This window comes from Gossypium raimondii, chromosome 10 (assembly GCF_025698545.1).
Source record: "Gossypium raimondii isolate GPD5lz chromosome 10, ASM2569854v1, whole genome shotgun sequence".
NCBI classification, from domain to species: Eukaryota; Viridiplantae; Streptophyta; class Magnoliopsida; order Malvales; family Malvaceae; genus Gossypium; species Gossypium raimondii.
In genome coordinates, this window is record NC_068574.1 from 57,972,726 (window position 1) to 57,996,856 (window position 24,131).

The following is a 24,131-nucleotide window of genomic DNA, read 5'->3' on the forward strand; positions in this document are numbered from 1 at the left end:
GTATATAAAAGTAAAAATAAAAAATGAAAACGTATGTATATGCGTATATACTTACAATAAAAGAACAAAATATATATATATAAATATAATATATAAATAAACTATGAAAAAAAAATATGTGTGTGAAAATCTGTATGTATATAAAAAAATGAAGTATGAAATGTCAGTGTATATAAACTATAAAACAATATATACATATATAATATATACGAATTTCCAAAGCTTAGAATATATATATATATATATATATATATATATATATATATATATATAAACATGCCTATATAAAGTACGCATATGTACAGGTATAGAAAATGTGGCAGTAAATATGACAGTAAGTAATATAATAATACTAATAATGGTATAATGATAAAAAAAAATAATTGAAGAAAAAAAATGATCCAAATTGAATTAAAACGGAAATGGGGACAAATATAAAAAAACTAATTTGGAAACACGCCCAACAATGGAGGACTAAAAGCGAAATTAATCCCGTCCATAAAATGTTGTGCAGTGATGGACTAAATTGAGACAGAAACGAAATGTGAGGCTAAAATTAAAAGAAATAAAAAAGGATTTAATTGAAGTGCGCCACAAAAAAGAAGGACCCATAGCAAAAATATCCCATTTAAGGGCGGAACATGTGGATCCTCCTTGGTGAAACGGCGCCGTTTTTTGTAACACTATTTAAATCAAAATTTTCCCTTTTAAAATTCTGATAGCCCAATTTAAAAAAAATAAAACTAAATGCTGCCCTTTTATTCACTCTGCTAGGGTTTCTTCAACCTTTTTAGCGCCGCCGATCACCTGCTCCTTCACCCAAGCCCCGATTGCGACGGATATGGTGGCGGCACGGTGGCTCCGACGAAAAGGTAGGCTTTCCTTTCCTTGTATTCGAAGAAAAGTACTGGTATTCGGTTTTTCTTTTATATTTTCCCCTCTATTTCCGTATATCTTTTACCGAAAATTCCCCCAACCAAAGTGTTTCAAATCGGTTTTTATAACCGAATCTTAGAAAAGAAAATAAAAAATAAAATCAAAAAAAATCTAATTTTTTTTGTTATATTTCTTGTGGCTTGTGGTTTTCATGATAGGTGTGCGACGACTGCAGCAACGTGGGAATCGACGTGCTGCGATGGAGGCGCGATCTGCGAAGCTGGTTGTGGCTTGCGACGGCTAGTGGTTTTCTTCTGCTTAGGGTGTCTGTTATTTTTTGTTTTTTGGGCTAGGTTTAGTTTGGGCTTAGGTTTAGTTTATTGGGTTTGTTTATTTGCTTGGGCCCGGGCATTATTGGGCTTGTACAATGTGTCTTACAATTACACCTAACATTGTTGGTGATTTACTTTATTATATTCTTAATTAATAATTATGATATATAGTATGTTTAAGATGCATTTTCTTATTCATGTATATCAATTGAATCAAATATTTGTATTTAAAATTTTAACTCGACATATCGAAGGTCTGCTACTCTAGCACGTCTTTGGTCTGCTGCTCTAGCATGTTTTGGTTTTTTTAGGGTTTTTTTTTGGCTTATTTCTCTTTGTTCTAGCGATGACAGTTTTGGGATAGAGTATTTCTTTTCAATCTGGTTGATTTTGATTCGTGGCAATGGAGGATGAATTGGCAGAGTTAACATTGGAAGATGAGGAATAGGAGATTTTGCAAGTACAGAAGGAAACTGATTCTGCGACAGTGGTTTAAGATCTTTGTCTGGTTGGATACTTTCTCACAACGAGTGTAATCCACTTTATGACAATGAGAAGCGCGATGGCGAATCTATGGCATCCTCTTAGAGGAGTTCAGATCTCTAATTTGGGGGATAAGAAATTATTTCAATTTTTTCATAAAATGGATATTGATAGGGTACTAAATGGGGATCCATGGACTTTCAATAATCATCTTTTGGTGATTCATTTTTTGGAGGATGGTGAGGATCCGATGAAGGTACCGCTAATCTATACGACTTTTAAGGTGCAAGTGCATGATTTACCCCCAGGGTTTTTTACTGAATCTATAGCAAAGAAGTTAGGCAATTTTAAGGGTAAGTTTTTTGGATCAATAGAAAAAGCTTGGGTAAGGGCCTCAGGAATTTCTTACATATACGGGTTTAGATGGATGTTAGATGCTCTTTGAAGCGAAAAAAGAAGATTATGTTTTCACTTGGCAAGTGTTCCTATGTCAACTTGATATACGAATGACTAACTCTATTCTATTTTGTCTATGGTTGTTTGGTAGACAATGACTCTTTCTGTCAAGTTAGAATGGCTAAAGGCTTAGAAGTTGTAGAGATGGGATGGTATCTGTCTCTAAAAGCCCAGTCTAGGAGAGCTACTACGATGAACAGTGTGTGGCTGCGGGAGGAAGGTAAAGGTGAGATAAAGGGAAATACCATAGGACATTTTGATTTAGGGTAGGGATTGTGGAAGGATGGAAGGAAAGAATCTAGGATGCCCATAGATCTGTGTTGGGGTTAAATTTGGAGGGTGGTTTGAAGTTAGTGTCGGGTATGCAAGGGAACTCTTCAACGATACAAGATCATTCGAATATGGATCACGACTCAGAGGAATGCGCTATAGAAGGTAAAGATGGGAAAAAAAAGACCCAAAAAGGATAATGGAAATCATAGTGTTTCGATTGTGACAGATTCACTTGTGATTAGAGATGAGAGATTGTTGGGACGAACTCACTTTTTATCGGCAGCTGCCAAGGGGCAAGATGATCAGTCACAATAAAAATAATTAGTTGGAACATCCATTGATTGGGGTGTCCACAGGCTATAAGAAGGCTTTGACATATGTTGAAGGTGTATAATCCCCAAGTGGTCTTCTTTATGGAGACAAAAATTAGTAATGTGCAAATAGAGAATGTGCATAGAAGGTGTGGATTTTTAAATGGTATTGATGTTTCGGTCGATGGTTCAAGAGGAGGTCATTTTCTAGCTTGGAAGGAAAATGTTAAAACGAATCTAATGAGTTATTCTAGTAGTCATGTAGATGTTGTATTTTAGAAGATTGATAATGGAGGTTTGCTGGCTTTTATGGGACATCAAATGCGTGTAGCAGAGACGATTCATGGAATTTGTTAAGAAATCTAGGACGCTCTCAAGCGTTCCCTTGGCTAGTGTGTGACAATTTTAATGAAATTATATACTCTTTTGAAAAGGTTGGGGTGCCAAGAGAGGAGAAGAGAATAGAGGTCTTTCGAGGAGTCTTATAGGAATGTTAGTTAATGGACATTGGATACTTTAGGGCTAGGTTTACCTAGGAAAGGGGAAACTTACCGAAAACGAATATGAGAGAGCGACTGGATAGAAGAGTGGCGAATGCCGAATGGATGAACATGTTTTCTAGTGCAGTGGTTTAGCATTTACCACATTCTTTTCCAGATCATTGTCCCCTTTTTAATCATACGGAGCAGGAGAGTAATAGGTTGAGGCAGAAAAGGTTTCAGTCCGAGGCATGGTGGGTGATGTAAGAATCTTTTGAGGAGGAGGTTAAACAAATATGTCAATCTACTTCGGGTGATATGTTGGCTAAGCTAGAAGGTGTGAGGAAGGGCTTAGTGAGATGGGCGGGTTTTGTTAGAAATAAAAGAGAGGGCCTTAAAAGGAATTTGACTAGAAAATTGGAGGAGATGATGGGAAAGGATAGAGATGATGAGAATATTGTTGAACTATCTTAAAATTCTCTTGTCATAACTTGAAGTTTGTGTCATTTAATATAAGAATACAATTAATGCTTGCAATAATGTTGGCAGGTATAATTATTGTTGTATCAAACAAAACAATCTCATGTATGACTTCAAATATAAAACAAAATAATAATTAATTGAATAAAGGTAAACCCTAAGATACCAATCACTCCATTAATATTTCATTTTTGAACAAATATATTAAGTTGTAAATGATATCTTGGTGTAGTAATTAAACACCGACAATAACCATCACATGTTTATTACAACAGTTGCAAATGTAATTTTGTTAAATATTAGCCTCTATTTAGGCCAGTCAATATTAACATAACTTAAGTTACATACACACAACCCCAAATTTATAAAAGTCCTATTGTTAAATTGATTTGGTTCCTTTGACATAGGAAAGCTGAATTGCATAAACAATCAATGTATCCCCTATTTTATTCATGTTTATCACAATGTTTGAAGGAGTGCTCACTCTTTTAGGGCGTGCTTACCATTGAGGTTGAAAAGTATCATTAAACCCAAACAATTATTTCAAACCAAACATTAATTTTAAACTAGGATTTTAGGCCAACCCAAAACTTCTAGCTTTTACTTTTTGGAAAGGTGCTTTTCAATTAAAAATCTTTTTATTCCTCGTTAAACCTTCTACTTTATAACATAATGTCTAAAATGGAAATTTTATTTTTCTAAAAACACTTATAGACAACAATAATAATTACTATCAATTTTTCAAAATCACTTTTCTACGTCACTGTTAAACTTAAATGATAATCTGGCCTTTTAACCACTCTTTTCTAACAGAGAGCTTATCTCTTAGCAATAGTTTGGGCAAACAAAAATAATGTATATATGAAAACGAATATTGAATTTGAATGTACAATCAATTTTCTGAATAATTAATTAAAAAGAATGTTTGAATTCAAAAATTTTAAAAATTTTGATAAAAAATGTGGAAGCGCAGACTTGTGTGATGAATAGTAATGATAATAATGATAGAAGCTGTTTTCCTGGCACGAGGAACTTATGGAATTCGTCCATTTGGTTCTATATTAGCCCTGTTGCTTCCGTGTTTAAGAGTAAAACGACAAAATATTAAGTAGAAAACACCAAACGAATTGAACTATTTTCTTAAGATGGTGTCGGTAATGTATCTGTGGATACCCATTTGAATTTTTAAAAAACTGAAAAAATTAATTTATTTTTTAGATTGAATCAGCAGCAAGAAAATAAGAAAAAATACAACTTTGAGTTTGAGTTTGAGTTTGAAACTCTGAGATTTCGCTCGGTAATCTGAACGGTGAGGTGGTATGTTTAAATACGGAGAATAATATATATTCGACTAGCAACAATATGATGAAGTGAAATAGGAACTGAAGAAAGGGTAATTTAAAGTTTTGGTCATTGTTTTAAAAGATTACCTTCAGTCATTATATTTTTCAGTTTTGGAATTCCAGTACTACTTAAATTGTAATTATTAAATCTATTTACTATAATGATATAAAATTTTATAAATATTATGTGAAAATAAATAAACACTTGTTTTTTTTAAAAAGCACTTATTCACGGCACAAGGAACTTATGATGAATAGTAATGATAATAATGATAGAAGTTGTTTTTCTGGCACAAGGAACTTATGATGAATAGTAATGATAATAATGATAGAAGTTGTTTTCCTGGCACAAGCAACTTATGGGATTCGTCCATTTGGTTCTATATTTCTCCGCTTGCTTGAGCGTTTAAGAGTTAAAGGACAAATTATTAAGTAGAAAACACCAAACGAATTGGAAGGCTTTTGTCTTCTTCAATTAGTATGACCTATATTTCTTATTAAACTTCGTATTTTACATTCAATATCATCATCACAATCATTTTAATTTATTTTCATGAATAAACTTTTATGTCTCATTTTAATTGAATCATTAAAATTATTAATTGAATTTTTTAAGATAGTACCGTAATGTGTCAAGTGATATCAATTTAAATTTTTAAAAAAAGTTGTTTGAATTAATTTGATTACCGGTAATGTGTCAAGTGATATCAATTTAAATTTTTAAAAAAAGTTGTTTGAATTAATTTGATTTCGTTCGGTAATCTAAACAGTGAGATAGTGTGTTTAATTACGGGGAATAACATATATCCAACTGGTGACAATCTGGTGGAGCGAAACAGATATCGAAGAAAGAGTAGTTTAATGAATTTGGAGTGACTTCTGGGAAATCTGAATTATAGAAGTGAACGAAGAGGAAATCTCTTCTTTGGTGCCGTAATCGACATAAACAGCCATTATGAATGACAACATCGATAATTATTGAGTACAATGATTAAAATTTTCAGTTAAAAAAAAGGAATGGAAAGGAAAACAAAAAGAAAAACGTGGAAAGAAAGAAAGAAGAAGAATAATTAATTAATAAATAAAAAGAGAATTGTGGGGGCGATGCTTTTGAACAAATCTTGATTTAAACTATATAAAGAAAATATGCGTTATATATATAATTAATTATGCACTTATACTTAATATATTATATATTTAATGTCATATTTTCATATTCTCGGGAAGTGGTAATATACAAGTACTTGATTTGATTTATTTCTTGATCGCTTCGTGAATTTTAGGTTTGTAACAATAGGGATAGAATTTCTTCAATTCCAATCGACTGGGCGTATTGTGTCAATTTTTTTGAGTAATATACCTAGAAATACCGGTTAATTCTTTATAAACGCCGTTTCAAACACAACTGGTACACCCCAAAATAACCGTTACTCAAACATCTTTACTATTGACCATGAACCTCCTTTGAGTTTTTAATTCACCCAACTTTTCTATTTTCCAATCAAAAGCGAAGAAGAAAGGAATAAAAAAAAAAAGAAAGAAATCAAAGTTGCTAACTCAAAACCAAATCCTGAAAAATTTGGTTGCAATCAATATAGCAAGTCAATATAAATTTATAGTAATAGCAAATAATAAGAATAAGTAATACAACGATTTCTAACTCAATTTAGAATCAAATTAGAGTATGGTATTTTCTTTAATCAATTAATTGAATTCAAAAGTTCAATTAAAATAAATTAAATTGTATAAATTTTATAATTTTAAATTATTATTTTGTATTAATTTAAAACAAAATAAATATTATATACAATAATTTAGTTGCAGCATGTCAGCTTGAAGTCTAAGACCTTATAACATATAAATTTAATAGATAATTAATAACTAAAAATTAAATAGCAAAAGCATAATTGCGCCACTTCTCACCATTTTAATGTATGCAACTTATTATATATTTATATATATTATCATTTCATTTTAAATAATTTATTTTTATATTAATTTTATAAATTTAGGGATAAATCTTAAAATTATACATAAACTTTAATTTGGTGCAATATTTATACACATGATACTCTAATTGTGGTTCAAATACATACTTGAAACTTTAATTTTGATTTAATCATACACATTTAAATAAATAAATACATCAATTTTTTTTATATTGGGTAAATATAATTATTTATGTATGCAATATATAACATAAAATGATGTTATATCAATAATTGTGTTAATAATTTACAAGAATTGGATCAAATCAAAATTTCATGTATAAAATTGCACAAAATCAAAGTTCATGTATACAATTACACATTAAACCATAATTCATGTATAGTTTTAGTATTTATCCCATAATTTATTAAATAAACTTTTTACCTATATCATATATAGAGTTGTCTGTGAACCGAGCCAAGGAATGCCCGCTCGAAAAAATGAGAGGGTTTAAGAAAAAAAATACCCAAAAAAGGGGGCTTGGATAAAAAGACAAGGCCCGTTTAGAAAATGAACCGGGCCTTTGCTAAGGTTTTTTTTGTCCAAGCTCAACCCGACCCAAATTTTCAATAAAAAACCCTACTGTTTTTACCGCTATTTTCCCATATTTTGGTGTTGTTTTCTCACTTTTTACCACTGGTTTACTATCATTTCACTATTATGTTACTACTATTTTTTTTGTTAATGTTTGGATATTGTATAACACTTGTTTTATTGTTAATTTTGTCATTATTTTAGAGGCATTTGTTTGTTATGTTGTACTCATCTTAGTTTTTATTTAAGTATAAAAATTTTAAAATTTATTTTTAATTTATTGGAAACATGTAATTTAATATTTGTAGTATATTTGGTGTATTATAATAAATATTTATTATTAAAATATTAATATTGAATATTTTCAATAATATGTGAAGAATATTTTTAAAATTATTTTTAAAATTTATTATTAAATTAAAATTGAAATATTAAATAATTTATTAAAACAATTAATTATATTAATAATTAATTATATGACTAAATATAAACAATTAAATATGTATGTTTAATAATATTGAAAAATATAATATTTTATATTAATATTTTAAATATTTTTAAAAATAAAAATAAAAGTTATTTTAATATAATAATATTAAGCTTGATTTAAATTAATTTTTATATAAAAATAAAATTACCTATAGATGAGCTCATTTTTAGAAAATGACTTACACTTTTCAAAAGGATAAGTCATTTTATAGGAAAAAGAGCTTATTTTACGTTGACCTGTAAGTCATTTTTCGTTGACCAAACTGTTTTCTGTAAAACAAACATAGGAAAATGCAGAAAATAGTTTCCGTAAAACTTTTTACATGTAAACAAACGGACCCTTAATTCAAGCTTATTCCAACATAACCCACTTCACTATTAGCATGACTCTCCCTTATACTAAGTTTAACCATTAACCCTTCTCATGATTTCTAACAAAAATTTTCAAGTTCTCGTTAATGGCAACTTGTATTAACTTCAACAATAAGAAATTCTAACTATGGGGTTGGTTGTATCAAGTTTCATAGTTTAAAAATCTATAAAAAAAATTTATTGAGAAAATAATTTGTTTACCTTTGATGGCCTTGATGGAGAACAACTTGGTTTCTTCTTCTACTTAGTTTAAAGAATGCATGAAGAAGAAGAAGATTTCCCCTCTCCCACTGTTTTAAATATATATATATAAATAACCTATTAATCAAGGTAATTAAGTCACTAATTAACCTTAATTAGCTATGATCTAATGGCCATAAACTTATCATGAGAAAATTAGTGGAAATGTGTGGCATTGATAATGGTTTGCCAATAATCAAACTTTGGGCATGGTAATATTGCAATCAGGTTTTTGGTTTAATTACACTTTTAAGTACTTGCTAAATTCTGTAATCAATTCCCACTAGGTGGGTCACTTGAACAATTGGGTCCATGTACTATAGTTACAACTTATCCAATTTAATCAATTAATGATTTAACTTTATAATTTCATGTACAACACACAAACTCCTCCGGTAAATTCTCGAGCTTAGTATAAACACCCATTAGATATTAGAACTCATAACACATTTAGAGAATTTTGTGTTTACGTTTTGAGGGTTCTTTGATTTCGGGTTTTTGAGGTTTAGTTTTATCTCCATCTTTTGTACTCTTCGTTCTTTTGCCATTATAGTAAAATTATCTTTACCCGTGGTTTTTTATCCTCTTTGGAGGGGTTTTTCCACGTTAAATTTGTGTGTTCAATTTCTCAATTTATTCCGCTATTTTTGTTACTTGTTGCTTAATCGGGACGATCCCTAACATCAATTAAATCAAATATTTGTATTTAAAGTTTTAACCCAACGTTAACTTTTTTTTTATTTCTTCGTTTGTTGGTGGTGATTAGGAGATTGATGGCCGGTCTTTGTGGTTGGTAGCTTTTAACACAATGGCAAAGCCAAGGAGGCTTTAAATGTTTAAATGGAATTTTTTTCATTTAAGCTTCTTTATAATTTATAAAATTTTAAATTAATAATAATAAAATTACATTTTAATCTTTTAAAATTAATAAAAATGTGGAAGCACATTTGTACGATTAATAATAATGATAAGATTTTTCCCACCACATGGAAATTTATGGAAACGCCATTGGGTTTTGTATTTATGTTTTATTTGACACTCTTTTAAGTTTTATTGGGGAGATTTGCTTGATTGTAAGTGAGCTATTTTGGAGAGAATAATTTGTAACAATTTAGATTCAATATTCGGGTTGCAAATAAATATAGAATAAAGTAATTTAGGCTTTAGCTAATAGTTAATAAGGTAAATTGTAGAATAAAATCATATTCTAAACAAAACTTTATAAAATAAAATTAATGAATCCGAACTTCATTAACAAATATTTTAGGCATTGCTTCACCTTATCTCAAAATTGTTCTGTAATAATCTATTTTGTCTCGACCTTTTCAACAGAATTTAAAATGAAACTATTTCTGATAAGTGCAGACCAAAAACTTTTTCACGTACAAATAAATGGCAAGCGACCATACTGTGGGCCCAATGTCCCAACAATCATCTAAACTTTTTTTTAATAATATGTAATAATTTATATACCACAAATGAATATTAATTAAAATAATATAAACAAAATACGACTCTTTAATATAATATGGATCCAAATTGTTTCATATTTGAAATCCAGTTTTTCATAATTTCACATTTCATATTTTATCTTAGAACAAAAAAATTTGAACTTAATATTTGGCCTATTAATCAATGGTGTTTATTATATTTTAAGACTATCGAATTAATCTATCGACACTAGTTGTATGGTATAATTTAAATGGGTGTCTGTGGGTATATAAATTTGAAATTCTATTGTATCAAAGAAAAATTTAGAAAAAAAGAATTTGAAATTTAAAATAAAAATGAGATTTGTGATAAACCATAAAGCTCAAAAAGTTACAACAAATATGGTTAATATTATTTATATATATACTTAATAAAAGTAAAAATATCGAAATTCCAATATTATTTTATTTAATAAAATATAATTAATATATTTTATATAAAATTTAAATATTTTATTGAAATATTATGTTAGGTAAATTTATAAATAAAATTAATTTTACTAAAATTTGAGATAAGAGAATTAAATTAATAAAAGGCATATTTCATATTTTATAGTTATTATAAATAAAAATTATTATAAAATAAAAATCAATTCTACAACATAATGAAATATTTTTATTAAAAAACCAGAAATGATTGATGGAATATATTTCCAATTTTCGACGTTCATAAAAAAAAAAGAGTGGTCCTAATAATTTATTTATTGGAAAAAAAAGTGGTCCTATTAATTTACCTCACATTTGAAATGTGTTATATGTAATAATAATAATATCTATATAAATTTTGGACGTTGATCCTTTCCCATCTCTATAAATTCGCATGGAGAACTAAAGCAACACATATCAACACAATTTATATAACCATGAAAACCACAACAGCTTCGGTGTTTCTTCTTTTCATCATCTTCTCAGTCACACTATCATCCATTTTGTTTGGTGTAGCCAACGCTACAAACGACCCTGTGCTCGACATTGATGGCAACGAGGTTCAAACTGGCACCCCATACTACGTTGTGTCGTCGATATGGGGTGCTGGTGGTGGGGGGCTTGCCCTAGGTAGGCCTAGCGGAAACAAATGCCCGGAAGTCGTTACTCAAAGACGATCCGGTGACAATGGTATTCCGGTGATATTTTCTAATTCGGACTCCAACGATGGAGTTGTTCGCCAATCCTCTGACATAAACATAGAGTTCATTCCCCTCAGACCCAAACTTTGCCGAACAACAACGGTGTGGAAGGTCGATGATTACGACCATTCAGCCGGAAAATGGTGGGTGATAACCGATGGAGTTAAAGGGAACCCGGGTGCCAACACTTTGACCAGTTGGTTTAGAATAGAGAAGGTGTTTGATTTGAATTACAAATTTAAGTACTGCCCCACAGTATGTGGAACATGCCCAGCTTTATGCAACGAAATTGGGAAAGACTCAGATGGAGAAATGGTACGTTTTGCTCTCTCCACTGGCCCTGGATGGTCATTTTACTTTAAGAAAGTTGAAAAATCAGCCATGGAGATTGAACAAGTTGTTCATATTTAGATTGAAAGCAATCATTCTGCATGAACTAGTAGTTATTATATAATATTAGCTTCAAGTAAATAATGCTGAGAGAACTGATTGTTAAGATTGCCTTGTTTGAAGCAGCAGCATGTATATATATGCTTGCTTACAAGGTTTGTCTCTCAGAGTCCTTCTCTTTGTACTCTTTTCAGCTTAATGAATAAACTCTTTACTTATTTACTTCTTTTGTTGCCATTGATTCTAGTATTAGACTCATTAACTTAGATACAATGACTTGGAATTAACCAAAAAGTTGTATATATATATATATAAAAAGAGTGTGAGGGAGGAAAATAGAATACCAAGTACCAAGTGGAAAATGTTAATACTAGGATTCAAAGGGATTTCACTGGACAACAGGAATGGAATAGTGGTTGGGTGGTTAGGGCATTTTATCTTTAGAGATAAAAAAAGGTTGGTTCATGTTCGGAGTTTGTGGCTACTCCTTCAATAATGTTATTTTTAAAGTTTAAACTTGCGTCACCTTTTAAACACGTAATATATCTTACCATTACACCCAATAATATTAACTATTTACTCAATTGTATTCTATCCTATTATTAATTGATGATTGTTATATATATTAAGTTTAAGATGAATTTTCTTATTAATGTATATCAATGGAATCAAATATTTGTATTTAAAATTTTAACTCCACACTAACTTTTTTTTTTTGTTCGTTTGCTGGCGGTGATTAGGAGACTAATGGTTGGTCTTTGTGGCTAGTAGCTTTTAACTCAATAGCAAACTCGAGGTTGATAGGGGCAGACTTCACTTAAATGGAAAATTTCTTATTTAAATTCTTTTATAATTTATAAAATTTTAAATAAATAATAATAAAATTACAATTTAATTCTCAAAAATTGATAAAAATGTACAAGCAAATTTGAACAATTAATGATAATAATGACAAGAAGTTGTTTCCTGCCACATGGAAATTTATGGAATCGTCCATTTGGTTTTATATTTGTCCATTTGCTTGAATGGTTAAGAGGAGAAAACAAATTATAATTAAGTATACAAAACCAAACGAATTTCAAGGGTTTTCTTCAATTATTGTCGACTTTAGCTAATTATTAGTAATTTTTTATTATTTAATTATAAAAATTATAAAATAGTGACTTAACTGTAAAAATATATATATAAAATAATCATCTAACTATTTACTCTTTTTTTATCATCACCTGATTAATGGTGGTAATTTTTATGCTTGACATAATAGTAACTTTAATCATTAATAATTATACATTATGTCAATTTAGTCTTGATTTTAAAAATTTAACCTCAATATTTACACATTGTGTAATTTAATATTTTCATTGTTTTGTTTTTCTTTGCTAAAATAAATTATAAAATGACAAAATATGCATAAAAATAATAATGCCGCACCGACTACATGTGTTATTATAGATTTATAACAATTATCTTTTATAAAAATATTTTATTATATATATAATAAGCACTTCTCTGTAACAAATGGAATTATTATAAAGAAGGTTTAATGTAATTTTCTATTTTCTATTTTCATAATAATAATAATAAAAGAAAAGAAAAAAGTGGTTCAATTAATTTACCTGGTCATCCTTTCCCATCTCTATAAATTGACATGGAGATCTAAAGCAACACATACCAACACAATTGATCTGTATAACCATGAAAACCACAAAAGCATCAGTGTTTCTTCTTTTCATCATCTTCTCAGTCACACCATCATCCTTTTTGTTTGGTGTGGCCAACGCTACAAATGAACCTGTGCTCGACACTGATGGCAACGAAGTCCAAACAGGCACCGAATACTACGTTGTGTCGGCGATATGGGGTGCTGGTGGTGGTGGGCTTGCCCTAGGCAGGCCAAGCGGAAACCCATGCCCGGAAGTCGTTGCTCAAAGACGATCTGGTGACAACGGTATACCGGTGATATTTTCTAGTTCGGACTCCGACGATGGAGTTGTTCGCCTATCCTCTGACATAAACATAGAGTTTGTTCCGCTCAGACCCAGACTTTGCCGAACAACAACGGTGTGGAAGGTCGATGATTACGACCATTCAGCCGGAAAATGGTGGGTGATAACCGATGGGATTAAAGGGAACCGGGGTGCCGACACTTTGACCAGTTGGTTTAGAATAGAGAAGGGGGGTGTTCTTGGTTACAAATTTAAGTACTGCCCCGCAGTATGTGGAACATGCCCAGCTTTATGCAACGAAATTGGGAGAGACTCAGATGGAGATATGGTACGCTTGGCTCTCTCCACTGACAATGGATGGCCATTTATCTTTAAGAAAAAAGAAAGTTCACTTCGGGGGATTCAACAAGTTATTAGGACTTGATTGAAAGCAATCATTATGCATGACTATGGAATATGAGTTTCAAGTGTAAAAATTTCTGAGAGAGCTTAAACTTGTTTGAAGCAGCAGCATGTATATGCTTACTTACAGGGTTTGTCTCTCAGAGTTCTGCTTTGTACTCTTTTCAGCTTAATGAATAAACTCTTTACTTATTTACTTCTTTTGTTGCCATTGATTCTAGTATTAGACTCATTAGCTTGGATACATTGCCTTGTAATTAACAACAAAATTAGCCATAAAAAGAGGTAAGTGAAAATTTGTAATACTAGATCTCGAACATTGTTAGGAACATACTTGTGTGCATAGATAAGTAACATTATGCTCTTAAGAGGAGATACTGTTTTTACAAATGTCGAACATTTTTTTACGAAAAACTTATGGGATTTCAGAAGAATAAATGCATGTCTGCATGATTACAGGTGTCACCAAGTAAATGACACAAACAAACGGTGGCTGCATGAAAATTGCAGAAAACCACTAAAACCACAAAAGAAAACCAAACAAACAATCAAAAGAAACCCATCGTTTTCTAAGGAAACCTCCGACAGAACCAGGAAAAATAAACAAATAGTAAACCAACAAGACATTACAAAACTGAAAAACCAGCGGCCCCATCTCCCTGCCATCCTTCAACAGCATCACTACTGCCATCGTCTTGATCCCATAGATCATCAGCCCTCATAAATTACGATGGATCTTGTAGATACAAACCGTCGGAGTCCTTGATACTCATTTTTCCGACCCATTTCATCTTCATTTCAGAGTTCTTCTATCTTTTATAGCCTCTGCTTCCACCCTTAGAGGCGCCTCCTCAATCCAAAACCTCGGCATTTATAGAAACATAGCATTATAAAATTAAAACGCGACATTTATAGAAACATACCATTAAAAATTTAAAATATATATTTTTTTAAAATACACAATTTCTAGAATTATGTATAATTTTTAGGATAATATGGTTTCAGCCCATTTGAACACAAGTCCTTCTAGATTGGTAAAAATATTCATGTCATAATTTTAAACACAATTGATGTATTAAATAACAATCCAAAATAATTAAGTATTGTCGAAATTTTTTTTAAAATCGACTTTTTATTTTTTTGAAAACGAAAATGGGAGTCGCCACCAATTCTTTTTTATTAGGTGTGATCGGATTACCTCTAAATTTGATCGTTTTAATAAAAGGTTTGATTTACTAAAACAATAATTTTTTGTCTGCAAAATCCAAAAAATGGGTTCAGGAGTCAGTTACACACGAAGAAGGATTAACACCCTCGTTACGCCCAAAATTAGTACCTAATTGATTACTCGATGTCTTAATGTCGAAAATTGAAGATTTGAATAGAATTTAAAAGACAATCCCTTTGTATTAAGATATTTTAATAGAAAAGGCTTTATTCCAAATTAATCGAGAAGAAGGATCATGCCCTGTGAGTTAGGACACAACACCTTTAGTTTTCGAAAACCAGAATAATCGTCGTTTTAATCTTTACTTAAATTTTATTTTTTTTTGTTATTTTAAATAGGATATTCGATTATTTCAATTCTAGGAAAAGGTCATACTCTGTAAGTTATGAGCACGACTTCTTCGAATCCCAAAATAATGAACATTACCTCGATTTTGAATATTTTATATGTTATATAAAATGGAGATAACCCTTTTTAAAACAATATATATATATATTTATAACAAAAACGAATGAAGATGTTGTGATATAACACATGAAATGATGATAGTAAAATAAAACGAAATAGCCATGTAGATAAAAATGGAAGGACGATATTGGGGCGATGAACAAGAAGATAAAATAAAATTAAATAAAATAAATATGTTGATAAATGATGATAGTAATGCAACTACAATAACAATGAGAATACCAATTTTATAATAATAATATCAATTTTGATAATAATGGTACTAATCATAGCATAGTCATTATTATATTAATAATATAAGTAAGTAAAATAATGATAATAACAAGAATAAAATAGAATAACATGTATAAATAAATGATATAGTAGATTGATAAAATAAAATGGCCACATGGGTAGGATTTTAGAATGATAAAATATAAATAAATAAAGGTATAAATTAATAGCAATAACATAATCATAATAATAAAATAGATAAGGTAACTTAAAACAAAAAATTAAAATTAAAATTAAAAAAGTGAGATAATAATGACAATATAACAAAATGTACAAATATAAACAATATAAATTTTAAAATAAAAAGCAAGGCAATAATAATAAATAGATAAATAAGTAAATAATAATAATAAAATTTAATGAAAGGCCAAAATTGCAATAATAAATGGATAAATCAATAAGTAAATAATAAAAAATAAAAAAATTCCATGAAAAGGATGAAATTAAATAAATAAAGGATTTAATTAAAATTTAAATAAAATTAGGGGTATAAACTGTAAATGATAAAAAAGACTAATAAGGATTAAAACGTAACGAGCTAAAAAGGACAGGGACCGAATAGGAAAATATCCCCTGTTCTTAAACGCACCGTTTCTCAGAAGGACCAAAATGAAACAAAACCAAAATTACGTGGTAAAAATTAAAAAGCAGAAAAGAAATAGGACTAGATTGCAATGCCAATGAAAAGCAGAAGGACCGAAAGCAAAAATAGACCCCTCAAGTTAAGAAACGCGTGGATCCTACGCAATTCGGGTCGGGTCGTCGGGCTCCGCTTCGAAACGACGTCGTTTTGGGGCGTTTGGAGCCACTTCAATTTGCTTAGTCTATATAAGTTAAAAAAAAATTCATTTCAACCTGTTCTGAAAAAAAATTCCTTTCTTTCTTTTTTCCTCTCAACTGTTCTTAGGGCCGGCCAAGGGAGCCACCGTGCTCTACCGACAGCCACCGATCGCTGGCGACGGGCTCCGCCATACTCGGTGGCCGAAATAAATTTATGATGAAATTTGCATAAAATAATTGCATAAAATAAGCAGTAAAGAATTAAATTAATTGAAAATTAATATTTTATTAATTTAAGGTTAATTTATGCATATTTGATAATTTATAATAAAAATCATTAATTTTTTTTAAAGTTTGAAACTGATAAGTAGATAAGCAATTATCACTTAATAACATTATATTTACCTTTTAAAGAATAGATTTAATATATCATTTGGTCCTCAATTTGCTAGCTTTTTCAAAGTGGTACTTGTGTCATTTTTTCATTCAATTTGATATTTGTATTTGATAAAGTTATATATTTTGGTACCTAAAGGTATGATCCTAACTTTTAATACTTAATTCGGGGTTTTAGGGTTGATTTGGTTATAGTTAATTTCAATATTATTAAGTTTGAATTTTTATGATTTTGTTGATAGAGTAATTTTAATTTAGTTGTGAATTATGCTTAATTTATCAAATATATTTTGGTACCCAAAGGTAATAAGATTAACTTTTTAATATTTAATTGGTTTTAAGGGTTGATTTGATGAAAATTAGTTGCTAATATTATTAACTAATTATGAATTTTCATCAAATTAACTCTAAAACCCGAACTAAATACTAAAAGTTAACAATGTTACCTTCGTGTAATGTATAATTTTGTCAAACACAGATACCATATTGGAGCAAAAATTAACACAAGTACCACATAAGGAAAAAAGTATCAAACTCAAATATCAAATTATGTATTAAGCCTAAAGAATATATGTTTAAATTTTGATTTTGTTTAAAATAATGCAAAATGAATAAAATAAAGATAGAAATGAAAATAAAAATTCATAATTTAAAATTTATATTTATTAAATAGTTTAATTGTATTTTGTAGTTAATTTTAATTAATATACTAAATAGATATACAACTTAAACTCAATACTTAATTTTCTAACATTTTATTTTTTAATTTATCAAACAACGCCTTACTTTTATAACTTAATTTTTATATTCCATTTTAACCCCAATTATTAATAAATTATTTTTATATGAACTACCATCAAGATCTGGTTCAATCTAATTTTTGTAATGACATTAAAAAGCCAATTAACAAGTAGCGTTAATCACAATATGTCACATGACACATCTCGATCAATCAAAATGTGCCATGTCACATTCAAATTTATTAAAATAAATTTTTAAAATTTAAATTCAAAAATAAAAAATCTTAAGAAGTAAATATTTTTAAAAATATCTTTGATCTTCCCTTCTTGATATTGTAATGGTAATAATAAAAAATTATTATATAAGGTTTCCTTCCTGTCCCCTCGAAAATACAATGAATATCTCGGAGGTAATGCCATTAAAAACTCTATAAGACCCGTGAGATCCATCTTTCATCAAGACCCATTTTTCTTATGACTACTTGGACGTAACCTTGTTAATTGTTACAACACTTTGAGTGGCACAATGAGTGTTACCAATGTTTTTAAAATTGGATCAACAGTCGAACCGGTCAAATCACCAGTTCATCAGTCCATCCAGTTCGATTAAAAAACTATTAAAAATTAAAAAAAATCGACCCAATCAATACAATCGATTTTTAACCAGTTCAATCAGTTTGATGCCATTCTTCGAATTAATACCCTAACCGGTTCTCAATTTGATTGGCCAATCCCGTTTAGTTCAAACATCATTAATTACAAACTTAACAACACTTCAAATTTAGGGTAAATTACACCATTCGTCATTAAGTTAGGGGTAAGTTTTTGTTTCTGTCACTTAACTAAGAAAATTTACAATTTGGTTATTGAACTATTTAAAAGTTTTTATTTAAGTCACTGAGTTGTTAAGTTTTTAAAAAAAGTCCACCAATGAGCTCTAAAAGGTGATTCAACGATTGGTATGGTGGATCAGTACCCATCAACGAGTAAAAGAACATACCTTAGATCCAAGTCGATCTAACGGTCAGTGTCGATGATTAGAGAAAAAAATGTTTGAATTTTGACTTGTAGATTTGTGACGTCCAAAGTTGTTTCATGAAAAAAAATTGAACTGTAGAAGAGAAAGAGAAAGATAACTTTCAATTAGTGCAGACAGTGCGAACAGAGAAAGCTATATAACATCGATTTTAACAATTCCGTGACTTAAATAAAAAATTGTGAATAGTTTTAGTGACCAAATTGTAATTCTTTTTAGTTAAATGACCAAAACAAAAACTTACCCATAGTTTAGTGACTAATGGTGGAATTTCCCTACAATTTAAGAAGAAAGACCCACGAGATCCCCCCGAGCAGCGCCATTGTTACAAAACAAAGAGTTTTATCTTTCGGCCCAATAATAACAGCGAGCTTCTCGTTTTGGGCTGTCAAAGCCCAATTGGAAGAAATAATGGTTCTTTTTTTCGAAATGCTGGGCGCGGATGGATCAAATCAGGAAAATTAAAAAACTACGATTTCGACTCTGAAATTTGTTTGGAGTGAGTGAGGGATGTTGAAGGCAGGGCGGCAGCTTCATTATTGTTATTAGCATTTCAATCCAGTCCCCAAATCTGTTTTTCCAAAAAATGAGTTCTAAAGAAAGTTGCAGAATCGAGCTCCGCACTGCTATTCGCCAACTCAGCGACCGTTGCCTTTACTCTGCTTCCAAATGGTAACCCTTCATAAAACCCTAAACCCACGCTACTCTCTCTTTGCTTTTTGATGAAGAAGAATAAGAAAGATTGAATTTTTTACTCTTTTACAATGAACCCATTTCTCTGAATCTCTTAGCATTTTAGAAGGTCTTAGAAGATCTGTAGAACACTTTGGAAATGGTGCTTTATTGGCTTCTTGAAGTAGAGCTGAACTTTTTTCTTTGGGAGTCCAATGCCTTAATCTGGGTTGCTAATTTTGGCTTTGCTTTTCCTTTCAATGTGCTTTTTTAATGATAAAGTGATGTTTTTTTATGTTGTCTTCTGAGAGCAATAAATCATTGGTTGGTTTGATTTACAGGGCAGCAGAACAGCTTGTCGGAATCGAGCAAGACCCAGCTAAGTTCACGCCTTCAAACACGAGATTTCAGCGTGGAAGCTCGAGTATACGCAGAAGGTTCCGCACCAATGAGATTACTTCCACACCTCCCACTGGTGTTGCCTATGTGTCCACTCCAGTGATGGAGGAAGATGAAGCCATACATGGCGACTTTTACCTTCTTGCCAAGTCATACTTTGATTGCCGAGAATATAGGAGAGCCGCTCATGTGCTTCGGGATCAAACTGGAAAGAAATCCGTGTTCTTGCGATGTTATGCTCTTTATCTGGTTTGTTCACTTCTCATTTCGCTGTCTTATAGTATTTTAAATGACTTGCTGTTCATATGCTCTCTGGTTTTGATTGTGTAAAATTGAGTCTGATGATGTCACAGCTAGTTCAAATGTCAATTATTGTGTTCCGTATGCTTTAGTTGGTCGCCTTTCTCTTGAGTAATAAGATTTGACAAACACCAGATTTAGTGAATGAGTGCTTTGTTTGTACCTCGATAACCTATTATAACAGTGGAAGCTTGCTTGTGGAGGAGAATAAGTTGTGGTGATTAATTTTTCTTCATTGATGAAGAAGCTTATCCTTGCTTCAAAGTATGAAAATTGAGGTTATGCAAGTATTTTATTTGGACAATTATGTTACCCTTTTTCCTTCTTTTTTTGGGCTTAATGGGGAAACATTGAGATTAGGTTGAGGAAGGAAATAACATTCTTGTGTAAATATAGGTTCTCCTGGCCCCAATAAATTAAACTTATGCCATAATACCCTTTCATAATCTTTTTGTTGTCATTATCGGTTCATTCTTATTCCTTGATCAAAATGTTAGAAGTACATGCATGGATGAACAACTTAGCTGCTTCCTTTCTTACTTGATTAACGTATTAAAAATACAGTTTTGATACATCATAAGTAATCTATACCAAAATATTGCCATGTGGTTGGTAGAGTTGCTCCTGAAATTGAAAATACCAAGCAAACTGATCAGAACCCATACCGAACTTAGTACTTGTAATGTCGTAATTACTTCTTTGAAGTTGATCTTAAGTTGGCATGTGGAGTTATTGTTGCTAGAAGGATGAAAATGGAAAGGGACCATAAAAAAGATTTTAGGAAACAACATTTAGGCTTGTTATTGTAATCTATTGAATTTTTTTGGGGGAAGAAAAAGGAAAAAAGTGTAAAGCCAGTATGAAATACAAAGGCTAAGACTGTATGTGCGTTTGTGGCTGAGGAATATTACAATAGGGATTTAGTTTTATCTCTTTGACTTTCTTACTTTTATCTTTTATTTTGATGTTTAAGTTTGTTGCCTGACAACTTCCCCTGGGATTCAAGACTAATCCACAGGGAGGAATCTTCTATCATCGATGCGTAATCTAATATCGAAATATTTGTATCATATATTGTTAGCACTTAGCATTGAATAAAGTATACATTACTTATAGGCCTTCTATTTCTGATGCCAATGCTTTGTGATTTCTTCAAACTATCTTATGTTTCTGTGCTTTACTATTTGTATCATCGAAGGCTGGAGAAAAACGGAAAGAAGAAGAAATGATAGAACTTGAAGGTCCCTTAGGTAAGAGTGACGCTGTTAACCGTGAATTGGTTTCTCTAGAGAGGGAGTTAGCAACTCTTTGCAAGAATAACACGATAGATCCTTTTGGGTTGTACTTGTACGGTCTTGTGCTTAAAGAGAAAGGTAATGAAAATCTTGCCCGCAAAGTTCTCGTGGAATCCGTGAATAGTTACCCTTGGAATTGGAGTGCCTGGTCAGAGTTACAATCCTTATGCACTACAGTTGACATCTTGAACGGACTCAATCTCAGCAACCATTGGATGAAGGAGTTCTTTCTTGCTAGTATTTACCAAGAACTCAGGATGCATAATGAATCGTTGTCAAAATATGAAAATCTACAGGGTATGTTTACTTTTAGTAATTACATACAGGCTCAAATTGCGAAAGCCCGGTATAGTCTAAGGGAATTTGAACAAGTTGAAGTGATATTTGAAGACCTTTTAAGGAATGATCCGTACCGAGTAGAGGACATGGATACATATTCTAATGTGCTCTACACAAAGGAATGTTTCTCCGCCTTGAGTTATCTTGCTCATAGGGTCATTATGACTGATAAATACCGTCCTGAGTCTTGTTGCATTATCGGAAATTACTACAGTTTAAAAGGGCAGCATGAGAAGTCAGTTGTGTATTTTAGGAGGGCGCTCAAATTGAACAAAAACTATTTATCTGCTTGGACTTTAATGGGCCATGAGTATGTCGAGATGAAAAACACTCCTGCTGCAGTTGATGCCTATAGACGAGCTGTGGACATAAACCCTCGGGATTATCGAGCCTGGTATGGTTTAGGACAAGCATATGAGATGATGGGCATGCCCCACTATGCTTTGCATTATTTTCGGAAATCTGTTTTCTTTCAGCCTATTGATTCTCGGTTATGGATTGCTATGGCTCAATGCTATGAATCTGAGCAGCTGCACATGCTCGAGGAAGCCATCAAATGTTACAAACGTGCCGCAAATTGTAATGACACAGAAGCAATCGCCCTGCATCGTCTAGCAATGTTACATAGAGAACTCGATCAACCTGAGGAGGCTGCATTCTATTATAAGAAGGATTTAGAAAGAATGGAAGCTGAAGAGAGAGAAGGACCTAATCTAGTCGAAGCGCTGATGTTTCTTGCTACGCACTACAAAACACAGAAGAAATTTGAAGAAGCAGAAGTGTATTGTACCCGACTTCTAGATTATACCGGCCCGGTGTGTTTCACCTTTATTTTTTCTGTTTCAAAATCATTTAGCCTTTTTTAACCAGTACTTATTTTGTTCATCTCTATTGTGATTGTAGGAGAGGGAAACTGCCAAGAGTTTACTCCGAGGTATGAGAATAGCACAATCTGGTTTTCCTTCCATGGATGTCGAGCATTTTCATCCCTGATTTTTCTTGTTCATAACCAAAAACACCAATGAAATCTTTGGGATATGCCAGTTCTAGTTGGCTAGTTCTTGGTTAGTAGCACTCTAGATGGCTTGGTTTTACATGTTTGTATTACTTGGAAAAGAATCATTGTATACTTTTCTATTGTTGTGTTGTAACATAACAACTCAAAACATCAGAAAAAAAAAAATGGAGCTAGAAGATGGTGATTTAAAAAAAAAAAATTTAATCAGGCCCGATAAAAATTCACCTCATTTGGTTTTATGAACTAGTAAATGTCAATTGTAGAGAAAGGCAGCCAGGGGCCATGAACCTGATGCAGCATTCATCATCTAATTTACATTTATTTTTATCTTTGCATTTTGATCTGTCATTCTAGAGCAGATTGGTTTTGTGTTCCATTTCAATGTATCATTTTGAATTTATTGATATTTTTGAAATAAGAATTAATATACATATATAAAAATATGTACAAATATCAAATGAATTATATTTGCTATAGTTTTCTCACACATCATGATCACGGATTTAAATAGCGGTCCGCTACCAAAATAGCGGCCGTTACATAGCGGTAGCAGCACTGTCCGAAACTGCTACCGCGAAAACCGCTATTATATTTTACAATAAGTTGTGTGAATTTTTAAAAAAATTCACGACTGCGATACCCGCAATGACCGCAATAGCATCTGTTATATCCTCAACCGCGATAAACGCAATGCGACTGAAAACGCGGCCGTGACAGCAATTTAAATCCCTGATCATGATATATTATAATATAATATCTAGAAAATATAATTAAATTGTTTTTATACAAGTTTTTTATTTTGATTTTTAAAATTTTATAATTTTGTTTTGATATCAGAAAATTTATAATTGTATTTATAATTTCGTTTTTACATTATGGATTGATAACTAGAATAAAATCTAAAGAGCTCATGCATCATTTATATAATGTGAAATTCGAATTTAAGGTTTTAAAGTTTTCGAGCAGCAAAGCCCTAATAGTAATGTTTTAACAGCAAAGCAACTTGAACTCAAACTACACTTGAGACGATGAACACCTTAATCATCAGACTAACATACGAGTTCAATATTATAGTGAAGGAAATAAGATATGGGTAAAAATTAATATTAAAATTTATCCTTATAGTAACAACTATCTTATTCAAAGTTAAACATCTTAATCAGCCAGCCATTAAA

General features: G+C 31.0%; 3 protein-coding genes and 1 long non-coding RNA gene across 4 annotated transcripts; all 4 read left to right on the plus strand.

Moving 5' to 3' along the window:
* The first annotated feature begins 719 nt into the window (after positions 1-719).
* On the plus strand, positions 720-1,388 carry LOC105775830 (uncharacterized). Its single transcript, XR_001127734.2, has 2 exons — positions 720-872; positions 1,095-1,388. It is a non-coding gene; the product is annotated as an uncharacterized LOC105775830 (long non-coding RNA).
* A 9,595-nt stretch (positions 1,389-10,983) lies between these two features.
* Positions 10,984-11,886, plus strand: LOC105777718 (21 kDa seed protein-like). Its single transcript, XM_012601110.2, has one exon. The coding sequence runs from the start codon at positions 11,011-11,013 to the stop codon at positions 11,683-11,685; it is 675 nt and encodes a 224-aa protein (XP_012456564.1). The 5' UTR covers positions 10,984-11,010; the 3' UTR covers positions 11,686-11,886.
* Positions 11,887-13,319: 1,433 nt separating this feature from the next.
* LOC105777717 (21 kDa seed protein-like) lies at positions 13,320-14,208 on the plus strand. Its single transcript, XM_012601109.2, has one exon. The coding sequence runs from the start codon at positions 13,360-13,362 to the stop codon at positions 14,032-14,034; it is 675 nt and encodes a 224-aa protein (XP_012456563.1). The 5' UTR covers positions 13,320-13,359; the 3' UTR covers positions 14,035-14,208.
* A 5,169-nt stretch (positions 14,209-19,377) lies between these two features.
* LOC105777625 (anaphase-promoting complex subunit 8) lies at positions 19,378-23,291 on the plus strand. The gene is made up of 4 exons (XM_012600979.2): positions 19,378-19,605; positions 19,947-20,253; positions 21,503-22,753; positions 22,842-23,291. The coding sequence occupies exons 1-4, from the start codon at positions 19,520-19,522 to the stop codon at positions 22,929-22,931; spliced, it is 1,734 nt and encodes a 577-aa protein (XP_012456433.1). The 5' UTR covers positions 19,378-19,519; the 3' UTR covers positions 22,932-23,291.
* The last annotated feature ends 840 nt before the right edge of the window (positions 23,292-24,131 follow it).